General features: G+C 39.6%; 2 protein-coding genes across 3 annotated transcripts in view; both read right to left on the bottom strand.

Moving 5' to 3' along the window:
• Nucleotides 1-24,798, bottom strand: part of PRKAR2B (protein kinase cAMP-dependent type II regulatory subunit beta) — a 1,491,604-nt gene that overhangs the window by 60,295 nt on the left and 1,406,511 nt on the right. Inside the window, exon 9 of the mRNA XM_044088539.1 lies at nucleotides 4,968-5,033. Coding sequence (XP_043944474.1) covers nucleotides 4,968-5,033 — 66 coding nt within the window. The remainder of the gene's footprint in view (nucleotides 1-4,967; nucleotides 5,034-24,798) is intronic.
• Nucleotides 1-24,798, bottom strand: part of HBP1 (HMG-box transcription factor 1) — a 1,884,794-nt gene that overhangs the window by 1,615,535 nt on the left and 244,461 nt on the right. The window lies entirely within an intron of this gene.

Below are 24,798 nucleotides of genomic sequence, written 5' to 3'. Positions count from 1 at the left end.
CTGTAATGTAGCAAACACCATTCTAAATAGTTAGTACTGATATGTTATAAAAAACAAGAAATCTCTGTGGTATCCCCGAAGTCTCAAAACAACCCACTAAAGTGTAGTGGGTCCAAAAACAAAACAGTGTAAGAAACTTCTCTGTGTGGAAGGTTTTCAGTCCATATATTTCTAGTTAATCACTGTATATTAATCAGATCAGACAACAGTAGTAGAAGTAGTGAATGTAAACTCATCTTAAGTCAAAACAAAACAAAAAGTAATAATAGAAAATATATGATTGCACAGCATTACTAAGTATTCAAAAGTAATCCAAGCAAGGCAGGGAGTCTGTTTCCAGACGAAAATCCTTTATTAAGTACACAGACAAGCGATCCAAGTAAAACAAAAATAGAGTAATAATTTCCTCACAGGCTTTCTAAATATATATATATATATATATATATATATATATATATATATATATACTTTTTAGCAGGTATGGGAGTGGTTTATTGTGCTGTAAAACAAAGTGTTGTTGGTACATATGTTAAATTCACATCCCTTCCCCCATCAGTGTAACATTCGAGCTGGTCCTGCCCTACTTAGTGGCTGTCATAACAATATATAACCCTTATGTACTTTAAATAAAATTTATAATGATGTGGTACCTCTTATTTAACCAAATTATTAAGTAGATTATTAAGTCTGTGATTTTATCCAAGGCAATATACTACATGGCTGGAAATATATCAACCTTAGTTCATTTGGCAATCAAAAAAATATCTTTTGGTCGTAGCTAGTGGTATCAGTCACAAGTATACCTCCTCCCTTGTCTGCCTTCATTACACGCCTGGATTTATCATTGCCTAGCTCAAGCAATGCTTTTCTTTCTCCCTTTGTTAAGTTATAAAGTTTTTTTCTTTGGAGGTTTTTTAAGCAGTTTCCTGATATCCATCTCACATTTCACTTCGAAAGCAGCTAGTGTTTGATGTAGTGGTGGACAATAGCTGCTAGGCCTTTTTATAGTTTCATCAATAGGCTTATTTTCGGTGTCATTACTTTTGCCATGAAACTGTACCCTTAAGTTGAGCTTCCTCACAAACATTTTAAGGTCTATCAGTACTTGAGCAACCTCACTCCTACAGTTTGGTACAAAAGTAAGTCCTTTGGACAACACATTTTTTTTCTCTTCAGTCAGTGCTTTAACAGAGTGGTTCCAGATAAGTGGAGCACCTGTTATTGTGGTACCTGTTGTTGTTGTTATTGTACCTGTTATTGTGGCTGGTTTCTCAGTCTGAGCCTGGGACCTGGGTTGTAGTCGGGGTTCCATTCGGGATTGCCCAGGTAATGTATTTCCCTCACCCCTGTCCACTGTTTGGTTCTCCTGGCTCCCTGGGAGTTCGTGGATAGAGATTCCTACTCTGCTTTCTGGAATCTCGGTGGGTTGTAGTAGTATTCCCCACTGTGGCTGTGGTATGGGGGGACCTGGTAAGAGGGACAAGCTCTGGGGCTCTGGTGGTGGTCGTCATTCTTGTTCTGGTACCGGTGCTGGTTTTGGTATTGGTGTGGTGGTTGATGTCTGTGCTGTCGATATTGGTCTTCCTGAAGAAACTGGTCTCTGTGAAGGTGCTGCTGCTCCTGGTAGCTGGATTGTCTGTGGTCCCGGTTGTCCTGGTAGTCCTGCAATTCGTCCTGTAGAACTCTCTGTCAGTTCTGGTTGCCGCTAAAGCTTATGTTCCTGTCCTGATCCTTCTGTGATGTCAAAGGCTTCTGCAGAGTGTTGATAGCCAGAGGGGACTGGGATTGTGGGGAATGAGATGTTGGAGGGGCAGTCTCCTAGTGGTCCTGTATTGTGCCCCTGTCTGGATTTGTGCAAGGATCTCCCCTGGGAAAATCCCGTTGAGGTCTGCTGGCACGGTTATACTTTCCTTTATATCCCCTGTAATAAATAAAACCTTGTCTGTTGTTGGTTCTCCTGTTGTTGTTATTATTATTGTACCTCCTAGTAAGTCTCCCAGGATCATCTTTGTCCAGTTGATCTCGTTTCATTTTATTTATCTTTCTTTCTTTAATGGACTGCTCATATCCTTTCACTCTTTCTTTAAGCAGCTCAAATTTAGCATCTAGGTTATTGTGGTTCTCATTTTCCAATGTTGTTTTTAAAGATGTGATGTCAGCCTTTGTAGCTTCCTGCACACTAAGGTTGTTCCTTAGTAGCAGATGAATAAGTTTGTAGCTGGCATCCTCTAAAATATCTTCCCATTCCTTAGAAAGTGAATCATCCATACTCTTCCACATTGGTCTTTTGTTCAGTCTAAGTCCCCGGGTAGTCTCTTCTTATCTATGCTTTGTTGTAAATAAATGTGTTCCCAGTAGAGACCCTGCATACGTTTCAGTTGCTTTTCTAGTTTAGAAAACGTCTCTGACACCTTGCAGCTTGGAGATTTTATCACTTACCTCAATCAAACAACTCCCTTCCTGAAGTTTACCTCTTCCCATAGCTGTACTTCAACCACTTTCTTAGATATGCAGATTTCCAAGGACACCAACAATAACAGAATCACCACTGATCTATTCAGAAAACCAACAAGGGTTAACTTATTACTCCACAGTAAAAGTCTACATCCTGCAAAAACCAAGTATAATGTAGTGAAGTCCCAAGGCTATAGATTAGCTCGAATTACCACAGAGATGGAACCATTTTTGAGAAACCTGAACAACTTAGAGAATGATTTTCTAGTGAGAGGCTATGAAAGTCAGATGTTAAAAAACATCCTGGAACCCATTATAGAACTGAAAAGGACTGAAGCACCTTCACTCAACCTCCCCAGTAGAAAAATGTTAAGTAATTCCATAGAGAATATCAAATGCAAAAATAGCTGCATCCTGACATACACTTTGGATTATCACAGTATCCAAAATATTATTGAAGAAAACTGGGACATTGTCACAGGAAACCCTTTTCTGATTAACGTCTTAGGTGAAGCCCCATCATTTGTTTATAGGAAGGCCAGGAACATTAGAAGTTTTGTTGAATTTAAACCTAGACCATGTGAGAAAAGCACTAAAAGATGTGAAACTAATTGTACATTTTGTATATTTATATAGCAAGGTGATAGTTTTTACTGCCCTTATTTAAAGAAGATCATTAAAACCAGTGCAGGGGGTGACTGTAACACTAAAAACGTAATTTACAGGGCACAGTGCAATGAATGTGATGCATTCTATGTGGGCAAGACTGTAAATAAACTCAAGCGTAGGATTTCATGTTATCTGTCAGAAATCCGCTCTAGATGTAAAAATAATGCACTAGCCAAACACCATTCTCTTCATAAAAGACACACAGGTTTTAAGTTCCAGATCCTGGATCGCACAGACATGGGTGATCTTGAAGGAGACATCCCGAATATTCTGGAGAAACATGAAATCATGTGGCAATTAAAGCTGAACTCTTTTAGGAAGCCTGGACTAAACTACTACTGTTCAATTAAAAGTGCACTGGAACTTAGAAAATTGCCACATTGTTTACATGACTAATTGAATTTTATTTTATTCTACAAATTGGTTTTAAATACCATTTTTAAATCTGTTGAAATGTAAGTGTATATTTTGTTTCCATCATCATACATACATTTTTTCTTATTTTTATTTTTTTTTTCTGGTTCTTTTTCAAAATGATGTGTAATAACAATACTAATTATACAATTATATAGGTTTTTAGGGTTCTTGTACACAGACCTGAAGAAGTCTAGAAGGACGAAAGCGATCTTTGTTAATAATAGGTTATTAAAACAGAAATTGATTTTTACATGCAAAATGCATATGTATATATTTACATATATTTTTTGATTGCCAAATGAACTAAGGTTGATATATTTCCAGCCATGTAGTATATTGTCTTGGATAAAATCACAGACTTAATAATCTACTTAATAATTTGGTTAAATAAGAGGTACCACATCATTATAAATTTTATTTAAAGTACATAAGGGTTATATATTATTATGACAGCTACTAAGTAGGGCAGGACCAGCTCGAATGTCACACTGATGGGGGAAAGGATGTGAATTTAACATATGTACCAATAACACTTTGTTTTACAGCACAATAAACCACTCCCATGCCTGATAAAAAGTATATATATATTTAGAAAGCTTGTGAGGAAATTATTACTCTATTTTTGTTTTACTTGGATTGCTTGTCTGTGCACTTAATAAAGGATTTTCGACTGGAAACAGACTGCCTGCCTTGCTTGGATTACTTTTGAATACTTAGTAATGCTGTACAATTATATATTTTCTATTATTACTTTTTGTTTTGTTTTGACTTAAGATGAGTTTGCATTCACTACTTCTACTACTATTGTCTGATCTGATTAATATACAGTGATTAACTAGAAATATATGGACTGATATGTTATACTTACATCAGCAGACTTGACAATGCATCTGTAAACATGTTGTCCTTAAGTGTTTGCATGTGGTAAAAGGTAACATTTCCAAGCAACATGCACCAATGTTTAACTACGGGATCAGTGAACACATGAGGAAACTGTAAAGAAAAGAAGAACAGAATAAAGTTTCATTTTTTTCAGAAACTTTATGGCTCCTCACTTGAAGACAGGGCATTATAGAGAGGGCAGGACTCCAAAGAGGGAACTGCAGCCTTTGTGTCCAACACAGCTAATTTCATTGCAAAGGGGAAATAACTTGACCTGATAACAAAGAGCAACATGTTACTGCTCGGTTATTTAGGAAACAAGCAACATGCTTTTCCTCTTTACACTCATTAAAGGATAACTTGAGAGATGTAAGTTTTATAAATACTATACAACACAAATAAAATACATTTTAAACAACTAAAAATGTAAAATCTCTTTAAGTCTTTCTGAAGTTGTCTTCTTGTCCTGATGACTATGACTGCTACATGAAATTATGGAGAGAAAAACAATGTAGATGGTAAATTACATGTAGAAGATGACCTACCTTAGTCTTTATGGTTATTCTCACTTCCCCAGATTCTACTATATAAAAACAATCTGCTTTGTCTCCCTGTAAAATAAAGGTCAAATCAGAAGAAAAAAATAGAATCAGAAGCAATGATTTAAACCATGACTACCAGTTGTTTGATAACTGTTTTTTTTTTTTTTTTTGTAATCTAAATTACTTAAAGACTTCTTTTAGGCTAATATTCTTATTGACAGAAAATAAACATCACAATAAATCTGATGATTAAACAGATTCATTTGGAAACATTTAAAAACAAATTTAGTATAACTCCCCCTTGCAAAATAAAGTAAAATAAATAAAACAAAACAACAACAAAAAGTACACCACTGTTGGGTTATGTGCAGGAATTATTGATATCCCAAAATTCACATTGCCATGAAAAATCTGAATTTTAGCATATTATGCTTTATATATTGCTTAGATTACATTCTTAACCAGAACTGAAAGGGTATTTAATGCTGCCTAGACAGCTGTGAAAACAACTTAACTGACACAAAGTTGAGTCACTCCAAATTTGTTTTCCTATCATGCAACTTTGTACAGCTAAGCTATTACAAAGCATCTTGTCAAGAAGATATAGGAATACACTTTCATCTGGATCTCGAACTTGGTAGAGTAGCCACACTGGCTAAGTCATTCTGAGACAGTTTAAGAAATAACATGTACAACACATACCGTACTATGTCATGTTTACAAATACAGGTCAGTGACTGTAAGCCAGTAAAACAAAGTGTGCATTGCAGACATGCAGATCAAGCAAGACTGTGTGGCTATTGTTTGTTTAATCAGACATTTGAATGCAAGATACAAGGCTGCTAAATGCAGAAGAAACAACTGCTAGAGCATTTCCAAAGTATCCTCATATTGAAGGCAATATGCTTCATGAAGGGACAAAATTCATTCTAGAAAATATGACTGCAGATGCATACATAAGAGAGCAGCAGGTAGAACCTGTGTAAGTTGCTAATGACACAGTCAAAGTCAGCTCATAACTCTTTTAGCATCTGTCTGATCAAGAAACAGTAGACTGTTATAAGCAGGCTGGCGAGCTGTGTGTGCTCTACATATGATTGCACCCAGCCAATGGGGAAATCTTATCTTGTTCCACACAAAGGTTTGTATGTCCTTGAGAAAACTAAAGATGGTTTATCATGAGGTTCAACAGACCCTTTTAAATGAGGCCTCAGTCTCACATGCCCTACTCAGAGAAAGTAAAGAACTACACAAAATTTGTGCCAAATGGGTAAAAGAACATTGTCTGATATTTCAAGGCTGTGACTAGGAACAACAAGCAACTCTTCACCTAATGACCTGACAGGGAGATTAAGTAAATAGAAAACAAACATCTCTTTTAAAGGCACAGGAACCAAATGGTACATATCTTGTTAAGTAAGCAGAAGAATCTCAGAAGCAGATTCACCCATAATTGTCAGTTTTTTTTATATCCTGTGGCACAGGGGTCTGTCCATTTCTGCAGAGGTGAAATGGGAACATTTCTTTTAACATTGCTGTCAACACCAAAGAGGCCTGACATGAAGACTATTTGTGGATCGTCAACCTCTGCAAACATGCTGTTTCTCCCTACACAGGTATGAGTAAGTAGAACTGGATCCACCAGTACATGGCTCACCACCATATACTGCTGTCAGGGGTAGGTCTTGCACATTTAATTTATAATCCAACATGTGAATGGTGCATTCATATGTAGCAGTGTCCTATCACCATATGCCCTGAAGTTCTATGTAGGGAGCCAATATTTAATACAGAAGATGACCTTGCATCCATGTCACCAAGTGTGACATTAGCACATGCAACACATAACCAGAACACCAATGCATTTCGATATATAAGCTCATTCTAATTATCTACTCAAACTATCCCTCTTGTAAGTATATATCCCCAACTGACACAGCTGACAATTGAATTGACCATCTCCTTTCCCAGTTTGTATAGGTTGTGTCATCTTCTTTTTAAAAGAGTGCTCACAGCAGGTTCAGAAATAATAGAATTACTCGATACACACCAACTGCAGAAAAGTTTCACTGTTGAAGTATAGAACTATTCACTCAAATAAAGCAAAACAGTAAAGATACACTCAAATACCTAATTTATTCACAGAATACTAGATAAAGCTTTCGGGTAACACCCTTCATCATTATGCTTATACCATATTAAACACAGTTTAAATAACCAATTCAATAGAGCACATGACCAATTCAATAGAGCACATTTCTTTAATGTGGAATTATTTAGATAACTTTTACTTCTGCAGAGATTGTGCATATTTACTGATACTGGTGAACTGTAGAAGTTTGAGTAGACTTTTATGATGGAAATGTTCTGAAATGGGCAGTTGTGTCATTATTGGTGCATGCATTTTGTTTCATTGTTTACTAGAAGAATGTTCAAAACAATAAATTTAAAACGCCTTCTAACAACTGTACTGTATTATACAAGGAATATAATTTAATACAACCAGGAAGGAGTATCAAAGAACAAATGTATGTTTCCTGTGCAAGGGGCCTATGATTTGAAAACAGCCCAAAGTTAATCTTTATCTTACACTGGCCAGGTGTATTTCCTTTGAATGTGGGTTTCAATGCTGTTTCAATGAATGTGACTTTCAAGGGCAGAGAAGTTTTAATCCTAAGTTTATTTTCATTGTGAGACTGCATTGCTTTGTATAGCAGATATCTATTAGTGTTTATGCTGTAAAATGTAAAATAAAACTTTTAAATGAAATCCAGATCATCGTAGAAGTAAAGCAGCATGCAAATTACAGTGTTTATGGTAAATGGGGTGAAATAGCCAAGTAATGGGACACTGAAATAGTTGCAGGGGGAAGGCCCCATTTGACCATGTTTTTGTGAGGGGGGAAGGGTGGCAAACTCAGACTGCCCTGCCTGAACTATACCGCTCAACTGTCCAGATTTCTGCAGAATGAATAGATTTTTGCTTCTTATTTTTGTTTTTTTTCCTCATAACATTTGTGGTTTTCTGACAAATCATTTAGGAATGAAGTCACTTAATAATGACAGACATTGAGCTTCAGACTTCATACCCTTCAGAAAAATGCATGTTATTCTGTCAAATGTCTAAGTTTATACAGGAGTAATTTTTAGTACTGTTTGTATGTTCCCCCAATATATTTGGCCTTGTCCAAATTTTCTGTGTTAAGAGGTATGCGCAAATAAATTGCTTTATAGAATTAGGTATATCCAAACCTCTCAACTGTCCCCGATTTTGTCTCAAAATGTTCCTCACCCCCTAATAATTCCTCTGCAAAATGAAATTTGGAAGAAAACATGGAGAGTTTACAATTAATACATAACTGCAATGATCAGAGTTATAGATTACTTTTAATTTCAGAAATGCATGTAGATTCTCTTATTTTGTCAGCTGCTCAAGTTAACAGTAGTAATATTAAAAACGTGTCCCTTCTTTGACAGGTTCCCAGCTGAATTATTGTGTGGCTATTTTATATTTTTGCATCACATTTTTGGTCTGTTTTTCATAAAATTGTGTTTTTCTGGCAAATTAGTGGCAAATCATTAAAGATTGAAGTTAGAAAATAATGACAGACATTTGAGTTTCAGATTTCATACCCTTCAGAAAATTCATACTAATGCAAGACCTAATTATCTTTCTAAGTTTATTACAGCAATATTTTAAAAGTGTCCTAATTTTTGGGCCTTTGTCCCACTTCTATTCATGGCTTTGTTTAGATTTCTTGCTCTGAGGTTGAGAGGTATGACAAATGTGTCAGGACCATCACTGTCTACCAGAGATATTTCAAATTGTGATATACTTGTTGCACCCCACTCCCCCACGTAGTGACTCTGGATGTCTCCAAGCAAGGCAAGGAGCGGTTATGCAGTGTTAAGTGTGCAGAGTATCCCCCCATCCAAGGTAGACATAAGTACTACAGTTGCTTTTCATCTGTCCTTGATTTTGCAGAATGTTCTAGTTTTCTGTCATATTTTTATACTAATGATTTATGCTTCTTATTATTATTCAGAAAATGCATGTTTTTACAGTGCCTGTTGCTCTTTGTTTAAGTAGCAATGCTTTAATGACCATCAGGTAAGCTTGTCTGAGATTGTAAGATACAAGTAAGCTTTAATAAGCATACTGTTAAAGAATTACCAACACTGAAAGCCTTTTTGTTGTTGCCATGCAGAGAACATTTACATAACTAGATAGCGGTAAAAGCCTTGGGTATTGAAATGCATATGACAGTATTTGTAATAAAGGACAGGATTACAATATTTTCAGAAGCTCATTACATTTGTTGGAGACTTGCAGTCATCCTTGCAGGCTTTTCCCGTAAACTAAACAGAATGCCAGTCTATCATGTGTGGTCCATAACTTGTGCAGTAATCCTTTAAGCAATTTATCTTGAGCTTGTTTCTTGTTTGCTGTTCATTTTTTACTTTGATCATGTTTTCCACATGAAACAAGTAGATAGTTATTGTCAAGCAGTATGTCTTTTTTGGATAAGAAACATTTTTACAAGTGGGGGTATCACAGAGATTGCTACTTTCAGCATGTTACTTGGTACTTTTATAAAGCTGAATATAAATTATAATTAGAACTGCAGTGCAAGAAGAAGTGGTTTGAGATGAGTGCTGCTTGTTTTTTTATACTTGATTTTGACTGGCATTGCAGTAATGTATTTAGAAAGTAATTTATTTTTTCATGCCTTACAACCTTTTTGTTTCCATCTAGATGTTAAGTAAGCTGTCATGTAACCGATGGATTGAAATGTTTTTTTTCTTCTACACTTCCTTCATTTTGCCTTGACTGGACTCTCATAATGATGGTTTGGCACCCAGGGCAGAGTATTTAAAGTCCCAGTTTTTAGCATAGCCCCACCTCCTTTCTAGTTGGCCACACCCCTTCCCATTGGCCCTGGCCATTCAGCTGTCTCCTGCAGCCTCCCTTTGATTTGAAACCACCAGCCACAACTGGTGATAGGGATCCTGTGTTCTCTTAAGGATGTCTAATGCACAAAAAAAATAATGGAAATAAATGTAAACGCGCTATACAAAATACATACATGAACATATGCTGCCACATATATGATAAATACCTCCTTGGCCAGCTGGCATACCAACATCAATGCTGTCATGTTGGTTTAAAAGCCCGCATTTATGCTTGTTTCCCACCTTTCCTTTAACTAGTCTAGTCCAGATACAGATTTGCTGTATCCAGGACTGTTTGTAAGCTTCTGAGCCCCCCCCAAGCCTTTCTGTGTTGGATGGAAGCCTTCTAGCTTATCAGTGGGAGTGGTAAGCACTAGGTAGCCTATCTATCACAAGAGGAGTGGTTTCTGGCCCAGAAATTGTAGTTTATTGGCCGTTTGGGCAGTTTTTTCCATCTCTTTCAACTTTCTGGTTTAAAAGCCTGAGTTTGCGCTTGTTTCCCACTTTCCCTGTAACTAGTCTTGTCCAGATACAGATTTGCTGTATCCAGGACTGTTTGTGAGCATCTGAACCCCCCCTAAGCTTTTCTGTGTTAGAGGGAAACCTTCTAGCTTGCCAGTTGTAGTGGTAAGCACTAGGTAGCGTATCTACCAGAAGAGGAGTGGTTTCTGGCCCAAAATTGTAGTTTATTGGCCGTTTGGGCATTCTTTTCACCTCTTTCAACTTTCTGGTTTAAAAGCCCGCATTTGTGCTTTTCCCACCTTTCCTGTAACTAGTCTAGTACAGATACAGATTTGCTGTATCCATGACTGTGTGTAAGCTTCTGAGCGGTGCCAAAGTCTGCTCTTCAAATTTTCCCTTAGATCTACTAGTTCTCTCCTCTCCTGCACTTTTACAAGCTTATTAGTCTAGCACTTTACCAGACTTCTTGTAGCAATTATTGTAGCACACAAAAGTGCTACCAGCACTAAACATTCTACAAGAAAACAGCTCCAGTACTTATTCATAATACCCACCCCTCCAGGCATGTCTAAAGATCAGTTCCCTGTGCTTTCACCTATTAACCTGGTGAACCTGGGCAGCCTGAGGCAATGTAGCAACTACCTCATGTCCACTGACAACCCTCTTCTCCTAACACTCAAACTTGTGAGAGATGTGCTTATATATCCAAATTGGAGGCCACACACTGTCCAGCTAACACTGGAATAGCTGGTCAAGAGGAGAAGGTCAACACTTGCACCACACCACATGGAACACATAGCCCTCCAGAGCACACACCAGCATAAAAACACAAACCACATACCCACCTTCTTGGAGGCTCTCAAAAAAAATCTACCCAAACAGCAGAGACCTCCAAGGCAGAAACACACTCGAACACCACAGCACATTAATCACAAGACACAAAACTCTCCTAAACAGTGTGCCACTCAACCAAAGCCCCTGAGGCAAAACAGCATGCACAACACACTAGTCATAGGTGACTCGATAGTGAGGCACACTGATGCTGCACTCACTAGGTTGAATAAGGAGAAAGTAACAGACAGTTGCCTACCAGGTGCCAGGATCCGCCACATAACGCACACTCAGGTTCCACAACAACAGGTACAAATATGACTCTGTCATTGTTTATGTGGGTGTGAATGACCTGAGATGTACCTCCCTGGACTACATGAAAACAGACATGGAGGAGTTCTCAGATTATGTAGCCCAGGTGGGTATGACCCTAGCCCTGAGCAGCATCCTACCATCACCCAGAATTATACCATAGTACAAGCAGAAAATGATTGATTTCAACACTTGGCTAAGTTTCTGATGTCACTGTAAGGGAATTCAGTATCTGTCTGCCTGGGATGACATGATTTACAGATCTCGATGCTTTGCTAGAGATGGCCTGCATCTGTCACTCCTGGGCTTCCAGATACTGAAAGTATGAGTTTTACCACATTCTGTGTTTGCAACTGTCATTCAACAACACTCAACTGATTTGCATGACCAATGGCAGCCAAGGCCAATATTCTTAGTAAGTTCAGAATCAGAATCACATTTATTGGCCAAGTATGTACACATACAAGGAATTTGACTCTGGTTTCAATGACTCTCCAAGTACGTATTACATAATCAACATACATAGAACTATTAAAAACAAGACAAAAAATGTATATATGCATATACATGTACATGCAAGGTGCAAAGTGCAGCTCAGTGCAAGAAATACTGAAATAAACACATATTAACATTAAGTAAACAACATTGCAGAACCTGAGAGACTTGGGAAAAAGAATACCCAACCTAATAAGCTGAATCAACCATTTATGAACATTATGGTTTGTGGGGAAAAAAAATTCTTATATCTGTTTGTTTTTGTGCATATTAATCTATAATGCCTGGCCGATGATAATACTTCAAAAAGATGGTGCCCTGGATGTGACGGGTCAGTGATGATTTTCCCTGCCCACTTCATGACTCTGGAATAGTACAGGTCCTGTAAGGAGAGCAAACTAGCTCTAATGATATTTTCAGTAGACTTGACTATTTGATGTATCCTATTTTTGTCAAACTTAGACACAGATCCAAACTGCACTGTTATGGGTGAGCTGGGAACAGTAGATGACAGTGACTAGACTTAATTTTTGTTATACAATGAGCAGTTACATTCCAAATTGGTTGTACATGGGCATTGAAGGTGCTCTTCGTGCACACTACTATTACAAAAAGATAAGTGATTCAGAAGCCCTTATATGGGCATGTGTTCTGTGTGTTTATTTTTTGACCAATTTAAAGGTGGATAATGGGAGTATCGGAAACAAATGAAAAGGAGTGGTAAGCAGAGGGCAGAACAGAAGGTGAATAAATACAGAATGAGTGGGACGGAGGGGAAATGCTTTTTTGTGGTACTGGCACCCATACCCATTTTATATTTATGAAGAAAAGGGTGAGTTGGGGAAGGAAGGAAGGAAGGGATGTAAGAGGAAGGTAAGAGGGTTAGGTTAGTTCAGGTAACAGGGGAAAACAGACAAGACTGTCAGGGTGTGTGGTAACACACTGAGGGAGGAAGAACACAATGGTGTAGGAGACAAACAGTTGGAAGATAATAGTGGGGGCATGACTGAATGACTAATAGGGGTGGGGATGGACACAAAAGAGAGAGGAACACCAGGACTGGGTGTTCACAGCTGCAATCTCCACCAGATGAGACCCAATGGGAGATTACTCATCACCCTGGGTACCGTCACCACTAGGCCCTGATTGAAATGTTGATGCTACTGCTGGACAGGGATGCAACTCAATGAGTCACTGGAGCACCCAACCTCCTGTTTATGATATCTTCACAATCTCTGCCAGGTCCTGATGGATGACAAAGGAATCAACTCCATTTGCACTGTTAAAGGAAGGTACAACTGCAGGACTACCTGAAGCAGGTGAAGCAGGTAGGGCAGGACGTGTAGCGACAACTGTGGCAGGCTGTGACCCAGATGTGCTGGGTGCTTCATGTGGTGGTGGTGCTGCTGCCACCTGGGTGCAGGCAGATCTTGCTGGTGGGACAGCTGAAGGTCATTATTCTGCTGCATATAACAGCAAAAGAAATGGAGATAAAATAATAAAGAATAAAGGTATCTAAGAGAGAGAATAGCGACAAGGGGGTGAGGGTAGATGGTGGGTACAAATACAATAAAAATCTGAAGTTTTTGCTGTATTGAAACTGATAATGTTAAACAAAATATAGTTGTTGGCCTAAAAATGGTTATGATTTTAATAAGCTTGTTAGTACATATATAAATGGCATGTTGGATCTGAAACAACAATGACCATCATCACGGGCAGGCTCACAGAGGATTAACGGGATGAGCTAGTCAGACAGAGCAACACGTCTCTGTAGTCACAGATGCAGTACTGATAACCTGAGACTAATGTACATATACAAAGGAAACAAGCTGTTCACAGGTGATAGACAAAGGAAACAATTATTTTACATTTAATCCTGTCCACTCAGCTATTAGTGATGTTTCTTCTTGGGCCAATACTATTGGTATAAACTTTAGCACTGATAAATGCAAAATAATTTATTTTAGTAAATATATTAAGAAGGAAACTATCATCATCATCAGCCTCCCTCCCTTTTCACATTTTTTTTCTACATGGTGTTGGGGTATCGTGTTAGCTGTCACCAACTCTCCCTGATTCAGTGCCACACTCCTGCCTTCTTCAACGCTCATGCCTGACTGTCGCAGATCTTCTTTCACACAATCCATCCACCTCTTTGCTGGACATCCTCGCTTCCTCTTACCCTCTTCCTGTCTGTCCCAAATCATGCTAACCAGATTGTCTTCTGCTTTTCTACACATGTGCCCAAACCACCGTAATCTGTTCTATTTGATCTTTTCTGCAATTGGAGCTACTTTGACTTCTGCTCTTATGTCCTCATTTCTTCGTCTGTCCCACAGTGTGCATCCTACCACCTTTCTCAGGCACTTCATTTCCTTCACCTCTAGCTTCTTCAACTGTTCTGCCTTTACTGCACAGGTTTCTGTACTGGTCGCACCACTGTCTTGTACACCTCACTTTTCAGCTTCTTTGGCATTCTTCTGTCATAGACTGCACCTGATACTTGGGTCTATATTATAATAACAAAAATCCTTTTAAACGAATGCGAAAACACCATCACGTATTGCGCGAACCACGATTATGCTGAACGTACTACACCGTGAAATTCAAAAAGTCGAAGTGTCATGGTTGGCCCGTCTGCGGTACAGCTCCGTAAGGTAAGTGTGCGATACTTATGGACCTTAGGGTTAGGGTTTGGGTTAAGGTAAGTGCGTAGATTGTAATGTATGTAAGGTTGAGTGTAGGGTTAGAATTAGGGTTTTGTTAAATGTATGTGTGTGGATTATTTGTTTTGTTTTGGTATATCACTGTAGGGTAAGTGTGCCATAGTTACGGACCTTAGGGTTAGGGTGCAGGTTAAGGTAAGTGCATAGACAGTAATGTATGTATGGTTTAGTGTAGGGTTAGAAGTAGGGTTTTGGTGCTTTACTTTAGGGTTAGAAGTAGGGTTTTGGTTAGTGTTTGTATGTGGTTTATTTATTTTGTTTGGGTAGGCAGTATGTAGTGGGAGGTGGAGTTGGACGATTATGGGGATTTGACTTTTTGTATTTCGCGGTTTAGTACGTTAGGCATATTCGTGGTTCGCGCAATACGTGTCGGTGTTTTCGCATTCGCTTAAAAGGATTTTCGCTAATATAATATAGACCCCTGATACTCTATGCCAGTTGGCTGCAGCCCCTCTGATTCTAGCTTTGACCTCTTCATTCAGACTACCCATCTCCTCAACCACCCCTCCCAGATACCTGAAGCTGTTTACCTGTTCTACTATCTTCCCTTCTATCTCTATTCTCAGCTTCTTCTGATTTCCCCAATTTGCTGCCATTACCACCGTCTTATCTGTGCTTAGTTTCATCCCAGGTGCCTTCAGATTTGCATTCCATTCTCCTATCCTTTGCTGAAGGTCTAGCTCAGAGTCTGCCTGTACTGCCACATCGTCTGCATACAGCAGCTTTGTTGAGCTGTTCCCTCCAACCTGTCTGCTAATGTAGTCCTTCACCAGTATGAACAGCAGTGGGCTCAGAGCTGAACCCTGGTGTACACCCACTCCCACTGGGAGCCCCTCTGTGAGGCCAAACACTTCTTCTTCTTTTTTCGGCTGCTCCCGTTAGGGGTCGCCACAGCAGATCAACTGTTTCCATTTCTTCCTGTCCTCTGCATCTTGCTCTGTCACACCAACCGCTTGCATGTCCTCTCTCACCATATCTAAAGTCACTGCGTCCTTGTACATAGCCTGCAGTAATTCTACCAATGTTTCTGGAACTTCAAACCACCACATTACTGCCCAGATCAGCTTTTTTGGGACCTTGTCATATACTTTCTTCAAGTCTGGGAATGCCCAGTTGGACTCTCTCCTCATCTCTAGCTTCTTCTCAAGTATCTGTCACAGTGCAAACATCGCATCAATTGTGCTGCATCCTGATCTGAATCTGAACTGCTCATCTCCCATCTTACATTCTACTACTCTGCGTATCCATTTATCAATCACCCTCTCCAGAGCTTTCATGCAGTGTGGTAGGAGTTTGATGCCTCTGTACTGCCCACAGTTGTGGATGTCCCCTTTGTTCTTGTACACTGGCACGAGTATGCTTATTCTCCAGTCATCTGGGATACGCCTTTCTCTTCACACTGCTATTAGTACCCTCAGGAGCCATTTCTCCCCTATCTCACTCAGCATCTTTATCATATCTGCTGTGACCTCATCTGAGCCTGCTACTTTCCCTGACTTCATCTTCCTTAGTGCTGTTCTTACTTCTTCTAAGGTGGGCTCCTCTTCTCCTTTCATCGTAGGCTATTTCTGGGGCAGTACAGCTTCTGTGGGGTTTTCTTCATTCAGAAGCTTCTGGAAATACTCCTTCCATCGGCCTTTGATGCCCTGTAGACTGGTGAGCAGGTTGTTGCCAGCATCCCTTATGAAGGGTGTCTGACTATCTTTTTTATCTTTCTGTCTTTGCCTTGCAACCTGATATAGTTTCTTTGTGCCCCTTACTGAGTTACTTTCCAAAAGTTGGTAGAGTGCCTCTGATGCCCTATTCTTTGCTATTGCAACTTCTTTCTTAGCTTCTTTGTTAGTCAACCAATAGTCCTTCCTAACCTGGCCAATCTTTTCTATCTCCCACTTCTTCCTGCACTCCTTCTTTCTTTTGATGACTTCCTGGACTTCTGCATTCCACCACCAACTTTCCTTATGTATCTTATTTCCATACCAGGCTCAGCCACATATCATTTCTGTAGTCCTAACACATGCTGCTTTTAGGCGCTGCCACTTTTCTTCAACTCCACCTATTTCCTCCTCTTCTTGGGGAGCTAGAGCCCTGAGTAATTCCTCGAACTGCTGTACTTTCTCTCCAGTCAACTTCCAGGTCTTCAGCCCGGTCTCTGTTGATCTTAGAGCCTTCTCTCACCACTGCTTGCAGCTGATTGTGGCAACTAGTGGTTTATGCTGTGGGCCGACTGTTTCACTAGGGATGATTTTGCAATCATGGATTCTACCCCACTGCCTTTTTCTTACTAGGAGGAAGTCTACCTGAGTTGCATGTTGGCTACTCTTGTATGTGATCTTGTAACTTTCTGTCTTTCTGAACCATGTGTTGGCTACTATCCAGCCATTTGCCAGAAAGAAGTCTGGAATGGCTTCTCCTTCTTTATTCCTGTTGCCCCACCCATGTGGACCAAGGCAGTCCTCATATCCTGTTCTGTCTGTCCCGATATGTGCATTCAAGTCACCCATTATCAACACCAACTCATGTTGTAAGAAGGAACCTAAATTAGCTAATAAGACCTTGAATTAAGTTGTTGATTTCAAAGACTTGGGAATCTTAATTTCATCAAATTTAACATTAACTAAACATGTTAATGTAACTGTTGCTAAGCCCCAGCCCCTATAAAAATATATATATATTTTTTTTAATTTTGAGTTCGGCCTACTGACTATCAGTGCTATGGCGCTCGACATTAAGGAGGGCGATCTAAGGACACAAATCCATTTGGCTTATGTAATGCTGCAGTTATACTAATAAGACATGAAATAAACCTAAAATATTTTTGGGATAACAAATCTGTTGAATAGGGGAAATTAACTCACAGGCATCCTCACAATTTGAGGACAGAGTCTTAACATCCTACTCCAGTTGTCCACCCAAATGTGCATAAGCACACTAGTAACACTGAACAGTCATACTTCTAGCTTTGAACAATGGCAGTGATGGTAGAAGTGGCACTAGTGTATGATAATTACACATTTTTGAATGAATCCATCTGACTGTTAATATTAAAAGCAAGGCAATATGAAGCACTCCTCCTGTGTAGATGCCTATTTCTTTCAATATCTTCATGGGCTATACACATAAAAGGAGCTAGTATAAAGGTGTACCTAATACAACAGCTTTACAGTACATAAGTGGTACCCACTGCTTAACGTTCTCCTACCATCAGTATAGGAGGTCAGGACTGCAGTGCCTCATGTCCCTATAATGGTGATGGCTCTGTTACTCTCTGTGTGGGATGTCAGCTGCATGGCTGAAAGCTTGGCTCAAACTATTCCATGCTTTAGCTTTATACTGAGGCCCTTCATATTGCTCTTGCAGAAGTCTGTGTTTGCAATCATTATGTAGCATATGGAGAAATATGTATGTCTCCTCCACATACCACCTCTGTGTTCTAAAAGGAGCACTACCCTCTCCTTCTGCAGCCATCGTATTTCACCTTGAGGAATAGTAGGGAAATTTTGCAGAGTACTGACAACCAAATCAGGCCTCATGTGTCCCATCTGCCAAGCAATGATGGGCATTGACAGACATCCTCAGAAAATATAGATTCTCTGTCATTAGGATTTACAATGACATTGAAACATGGCAGTTCTCAATCCCTATGTATGCTATTGAGAAGATGTGTTCTACACTGACTCCATGAGCAGATGGTTAAATATGACTTCACAATGCCCCCATTCCCAAAATCATAGGATGGCTGTATGAAAACAGAGCTGCCCACAGGGACCCAGGCATGTGCACAGCATTGAGTACGTCTGCACAATATTTACCAGGTGTGCTTGTCATGGAAATTGAGTGATTCAGAAAAAATAATGAGCTGACTCTTAATTAGCATAATCATCACACCCAGACTGGTGAATCTATGCAATATAAGCAAGATGAGCAGCACAGATTCCCATCACGCTTTGGAGGAAAACAATGCTGCTAAAGTCTGATTGCTGTCAAGCGTGATTTTAGAAAACAGTTTATTCACTCTAGTATCTGCTTGTATAACATAAGCGCTACTTTTTATAAAATCCATTCATTTGTACTATGGATGCTTTTAATTGCTATTTAACCTGCTGTATATAAGGAATGTCAGTTTGCTGGTAATTTTAAATGTGCTGGCCAAAGTGTATGGGGGAGATTTCAAGGGTAGAGCAATTAGTAGCCTGCAGGACTGCTAAGATGGACAGGAGACTCGCCTCTGAGCTCGTTTTCTGAGTATTACTCAATACTGTTTTAATGTTATATATCTTGCATATATGTCATAATCCAAAATATTTTTAACAGTGATTGTGTAACAATCATGTGGCCATGGTGAGTTGCAATTCTGTGACTGTTTTGTGCAGATATATGCTCAGTAAACCTAGGTACTTGACATTTACTTAGAGAGTGTGGATACAGATACCAAACTATTAAGCACAAATGGAATTTATTTATGTATTTATTTATTTGTCATTTGTTAACTGGGTAGTTCAACTAACCTAAAGGCCCATTTTCAGTGTAAACCCGAGAAGAAAAGCTCCAAAATATGAGAAAAATTACATAATTTCAAGACTGTACAAATTAAAAAAAAAATGACATAAATTCAAGACTGTACAAATTAAAAATGAACAGTTACACATAACGTTTATACAAGATACAGTAAACTCTCAGTTAACCAGAACTCAAGCAACCATAAAAAAGTCAAAGTACAGTACAGTATGAACAATTCAGTTTTTCATGTGTTGCACTTTCTGTTTTTCCCCCACAAAAACATACCTTTAAGTTTTTAGTTTTAAAAAGGAAGATACAAATAAATTCCCTCTCTCCCCAACCTGAGAACAAGTCAAACCACACAAGTCAAATCACTAAAATGTCAGTACTCGCTCCATACTCAGTCAGTTCGCATCAGATTGCACATTCTCTCTCTGATCTATAACACAGTCACTTCTACATTCATACCTGGATTCACGCTCTCCCTCTATTCAGTTCATTCAATTCTAATCCACTCGTGTGCTTCTGAAAACCATTCCATGTGCCATGCTTTCTAGTGGAAATATGTTTAAAATATTATTATTCCAGCCAGGCTTTTAATTACTGTATTTCAATATTAAAATCAAATCAATACTGTGTTTATGGTATGGTATGGTATATTATAAGGTATAGTATTTGTCAGGTTAATTTTAATAGTAACTCTCAAGCAACCAGAAACTACACTAATGCGGCATCTACCAATCCCTATGGGTGCCGGTTAACTGAGAGTTTACTGTAAAATGGCATGTTATAAAGAACAGCGATAGACTTGAGTAAGTAAAAGAAGATGAAATACCTATGTAAGTCTAGTGCAAATAAGATAATATCCACATTGGCATTACATTGTTGTACAGAAAGCAATCTAAATAGGCTACATAACTAAGAAGTGTTGCTATTTACATAAAATATATGCACAATGAAGCAGCTGATAGCTTCTCATTGGCCTAACAGAATTTATACACTATATATACTTAAGAGATATAAGTTTTAGGGTAAAGAGAGGTTGATTGGGGGGGTAGGTAGGGTCCTGGCATAGACAGGAGGTTGAGTTTACAAGGTAGTTTTTCTGTTCTTTTTTTGAAGCTGTTAATGTATCTGATATTTTGAATATTTGGGGGAAATTTGTTCTAGGCTTGGGACACTGTGCTTTTGTAATTAGTTTGCCTATGTTTTTATGTGCAAGGAGGACAGTAGACGTGTTAGGATTTGTAAGCAGCATCAAGAACAAGGCTGTTAATTTCACTGTTTTCCATACCAACAAAGCAATGACTGAATATAACAGGGTACACAGAAAAAAGAGCAATGCATATGCTAGGACATCAACATCCACCCATAAGCTCAAATTCTATGATGCTGAGAATGAGGTGGTACACCAGGTCCTTTGTCTTCATGGCAAATAGTACTTTAACATGCATGCAGTCAACCAGCCCTACTGCAACTGTGCCTGTGCTGAGACTGTTACCAATCTGAATACGATTGGTGGGCAGGACTACGGTTATGAAACAGTGTGTTGCAGGGCCACCAATATGATCCATGGTGCCACTCACAGAGCAGAATCAGAGGCATGCAAACATAGGGCAACAGGTGAGGGGCAGTTGAGTGTACCTCCTCTCACAGAAACAGAAGCATTAATGGCTTTTCTTAAATGGAGTACCACCTCCATAGAGCTCCACAGTGTGGTGCTGGATGTAAGGGCACAGATGTACAGGCCCCACGTGGATGCCTCAGGTACATAGTCTTATTTCCATGTTTTAATATCTAGAGGTCTTCTGTACTCCTTAGTCACTATAAAACATAATTAAATCTGCCCATCGCATGGCATACAGGGATTACAGCCAAATACATCTGCATAAAATGTGGTAATGGGCATGAATTTTTATCATGTTTATATTTGTGAAAATATTAGTTGCATGTCTAGTTGTGGTGCTGGGTTATACTTACACTGGATATTTTGTGTTTTAGTGTATCACATGTGATTCTTTATCCAACAGCAGCCCTGTGTAACTGCTCCCATCTGATGTTGGAGGATCTGCAGCTCCATCAATGATGGCAAGAATGAGCTGGCACAGTCAGGGGATACAGAGTATGTGCATGACACAGGAAGTGTGATCACAGTGTCACCGACACAGACCATAGATACAGAGTCTTTGCCTGTGGATACCTGGGTTACCCAGACTTTAGAGAGAGGGCAGGTTCTTAGGGACACTCTCAGTCAATGAAGTGTGCTGGCCCCATATCTGCCCCTACTAGTCATGGGCAGAGAGGTTCTGGGGGGGTGGTGTTGGTAATGGTGCTCTCTGAAGCATGGCTACCATCCTCCCCCTGAGATTGGTGTGTCAGCGGCTGCAACCCAAAGTATGTACAAGGCAATTGTGGAGGCACAGACTAGTGCCATCACAGCCATAGCGGAGACAGTGACAGTGACACAGGGTCTGCATGCTGATGTATGGGAGTGCATATCTTGTATGTGTGATTCCTTGGACAGACTGAATCACACACAACAATAGGTAATGTCTTTTCTGGCTCACTTGCCAGGAGTGAGCTGCTATCTTCAGAGACATTCCTTGGCTGCATCCACAGATGGTAGCCAATGTGGCCATGGCCAAGTGATATACTGCTCCCGCAGTGCTTACACTTCCATGGCAACATCTACTGTAGACGTGTCTACTCCCAGGAATGGACTTCCTCATGGTAGTGGCAATCATCATGCTAGTACATCTGCTAGCAGACATCACTTCAGATCATGCAGCACACCAGCATCTAGCTTGGGTCATGGTTCATCCAGTGCACCTCCTTGCACAGACTGCTGTTGTGGGTGGGGTAGGCGTGGCATAATCAACTCTCTGCCATGCATATCCTGGACCTCTACTGTAGACCAGGACATAGTGCTGATATAACTGCTGAGGCTGTGTCCCTGCTTACCCACACTCACACCATTACAGCCTCCAGCACATCACACACCTCCAATGACACCTCCCCCATACCGTTACTGTCACTTCACATAATGGCACTTTTTATTTTCATACTCCTCAGCACTTACACTGACACACCTTCCTGTGAAAGATATGCACACATGTGCTCCCTTTTTCAACTATGCAGATGATTATTAACTGTGCCCTTCACTTTGTACACTGCTACTCGGGTTGCCTATGTATGATGCATAATGTGGCCTGCCTATGCATAAGTACGCATAACCTGATGTTGGCTTTTGCATGCATCATCTTTATAGGATCATAGCGTTATAGGAAGTTACCAGGCTAATGGCTCTATGGCCCTTACAAGCCTAGGCAAGTTCTACCCTTATTTCCATGATCAGCACCTATTGCCCCTGTCCAAGAGGGACACAGTTGGAATGCAGGGGTGAATTTATGGTTACCTATCCAATTGTCCAGATTGTGTTTGAAGACGGCCAATGAGGTGCTTTGTTTGACATGAAGTGGGAGTCTGTTCCAAAGGTGTGGTAACCTCTGGGAGACAAATCTGTCCATTCTGCAGGTTCTATTAATGTCACATACCAGGTTAAGGTCTTTAGAGTGAGTAACCAGTGTACCATTTGACTTACGTTAATGTAGCATTTCCAGTAATGCAGGGTCAGAGATTGCCTTATATGCAAGGCAGAGATTGCCTCTGAGTAGTCTGTATGAAACAGAATAAAGTGACAGTGATTTTAGGTGATCCACATAGAACAGATGCTGAAGACCTTGAATTTTCCTTGTGAGGAACCTTTATGGTCTCACCAATTGTTGCAGGTGCTTGAAAAGGTACATACCAAAAGGGATGTTGTACTCAATTATTGGCCTGATGAGGGAAGAGTACAGGGAGGTTTAGCTTTTTCTTTTCTTTCTGCTGGCTTATGAGAGGAGCAATAGGAGGTGAGCATTTACCACAGTGGAGACATAGTGGTTAAAGGTAAGGTTGCTGTCAACCTGTGTGGCCAGGTGTCTCACCACTCAGTGCGTACTTAAGCTGTTGCTATTGATGTGATAGTTAGCAGGAACATCGCTCATACTGAAAGGGATGATAATACATTTTTTGCATTGAGTTTAAGGCCATGACTTTGGCACCAATCATTTGTTTGAGTAAGACTCTCTTGTAGGATGTTGACATCATTTGGAGATTCTATGTCCGCTCCCAGTTTGCAGTCATCAGCAAACTTTGTCAGCCACAGACCTTTAGTTTTTGCTTGCACTTTGGAGAAATAGATTACAAACAATAGAGGTGTCAGGACTGATCCCTGTGGAACACCATTGGTTAGAGTTCTGCTGTTGGAGGTGGATTCCCCTACTTTGACTGTATGTGTTCTATCAGTGAGCCAGTTAGTGATCCATCTAATAATACAAGGGTTGATACCTAGATGGGTGAGTTTGTCAATGATGCCTAAGTGGGGGATAGTGTCAAATGCTTTAGCTAAGTCTAGGAAGGCTGTATGCACAGATTTGCCCTCACCCAGGGCCTTAGTGACTGTCTTGAAGTCCACCAGGTTTAACAGGCATGATCTCACTTTGACAAATCCAAACTGAGTAGGGTCAAGTGTTTAGAGATTATCGATATCTTTGTTGATAAGGTGCATGATGATTAGCTCCATGGCTTTGCAGATAAGGCTAATCAGGCTAATAGGTCTATAGTTCCCGGGGTCAGTGGAAGCACCACCTTTGTGCAAGGGAATAACGGTGGCCATTTTCCATTCAGCTGGGACAAAGCCGATACCCAATGGTGTTAATAATTCTTGTTGGAGCCCATGTATGATGCAACCTGGGATGTTATGCAGTCCCATATATGCTGTATATTAGGCCTTAGAGAGGGCATTTACGACCTGCTCTTAGAGATACAAGGTAGGGGACAGGTTGTAGGGATGTCATGGGGTACATGTGGTGGGGACAGGGGAGTGAAGTTTTCACAGAACCTGTCAGCCAACAGGTTAGCTATGTACACAGGCTCAATATATGTGGGAACACTGACTACCACTTCGGCAAAAATCTGGGCCTTTCCTTTTAGGTTACTGATGTAACTAAAGAATGCCTTATGGTTGTCCTTAGTTGAGGAAGCTTATATGGATGAAAATACATCTAAATTAAATTATAACACAATCACAGACACAGCTAGTACTATGGACTTTAAATTATATAATTATTCAAAGATCAGTATGAATGAAAACAGGTGAACCTATTTTCAAAAGGGTTTAATTTTGTTCCTTGTGGAATTGGTTAAATCAATTATGGAGTTAAAATGTTTACTCGTAAATTAATTTTTAAGAACTTGGTTCAACATGTGTCCTGATGATGAAAATCTTTATAGACAGAAAGACAGGGCACCAAAAAGTGCATTTAATCCACCAATGAATGACCAAATAGCTATTTTCGAGAATGATATGAGGAAATTTTACAGGACTTACAAAAATTTAATGCATTATAATATGTCCAAAGAGGAATATGAGATATTTAATAGCATAAGGAATGAGTCAAGCATTACAGGATTATATTTCTTATGATCGCATCATGTTGCAGAGGAGACTGAGGA

The sequence above is a fragment of the Protopterus annectens genome, chromosome 11.part0 (genome assembly GCF_019279795.1).
Source record: "Protopterus annectens isolate FY-2018-M chromosome 11.part0, PAN1.0, whole genome shotgun sequence".
NCBI lineage: Eukaryota > Metazoa > Chordata > Ceratodontiformes > Protopteridae > Protopterus > Protopterus annectens.
The sequence above is the reverse complement of the archived record's forward strand: the minus strand, read 5'-3'. Positions and strand labels throughout refer to the sequence as shown.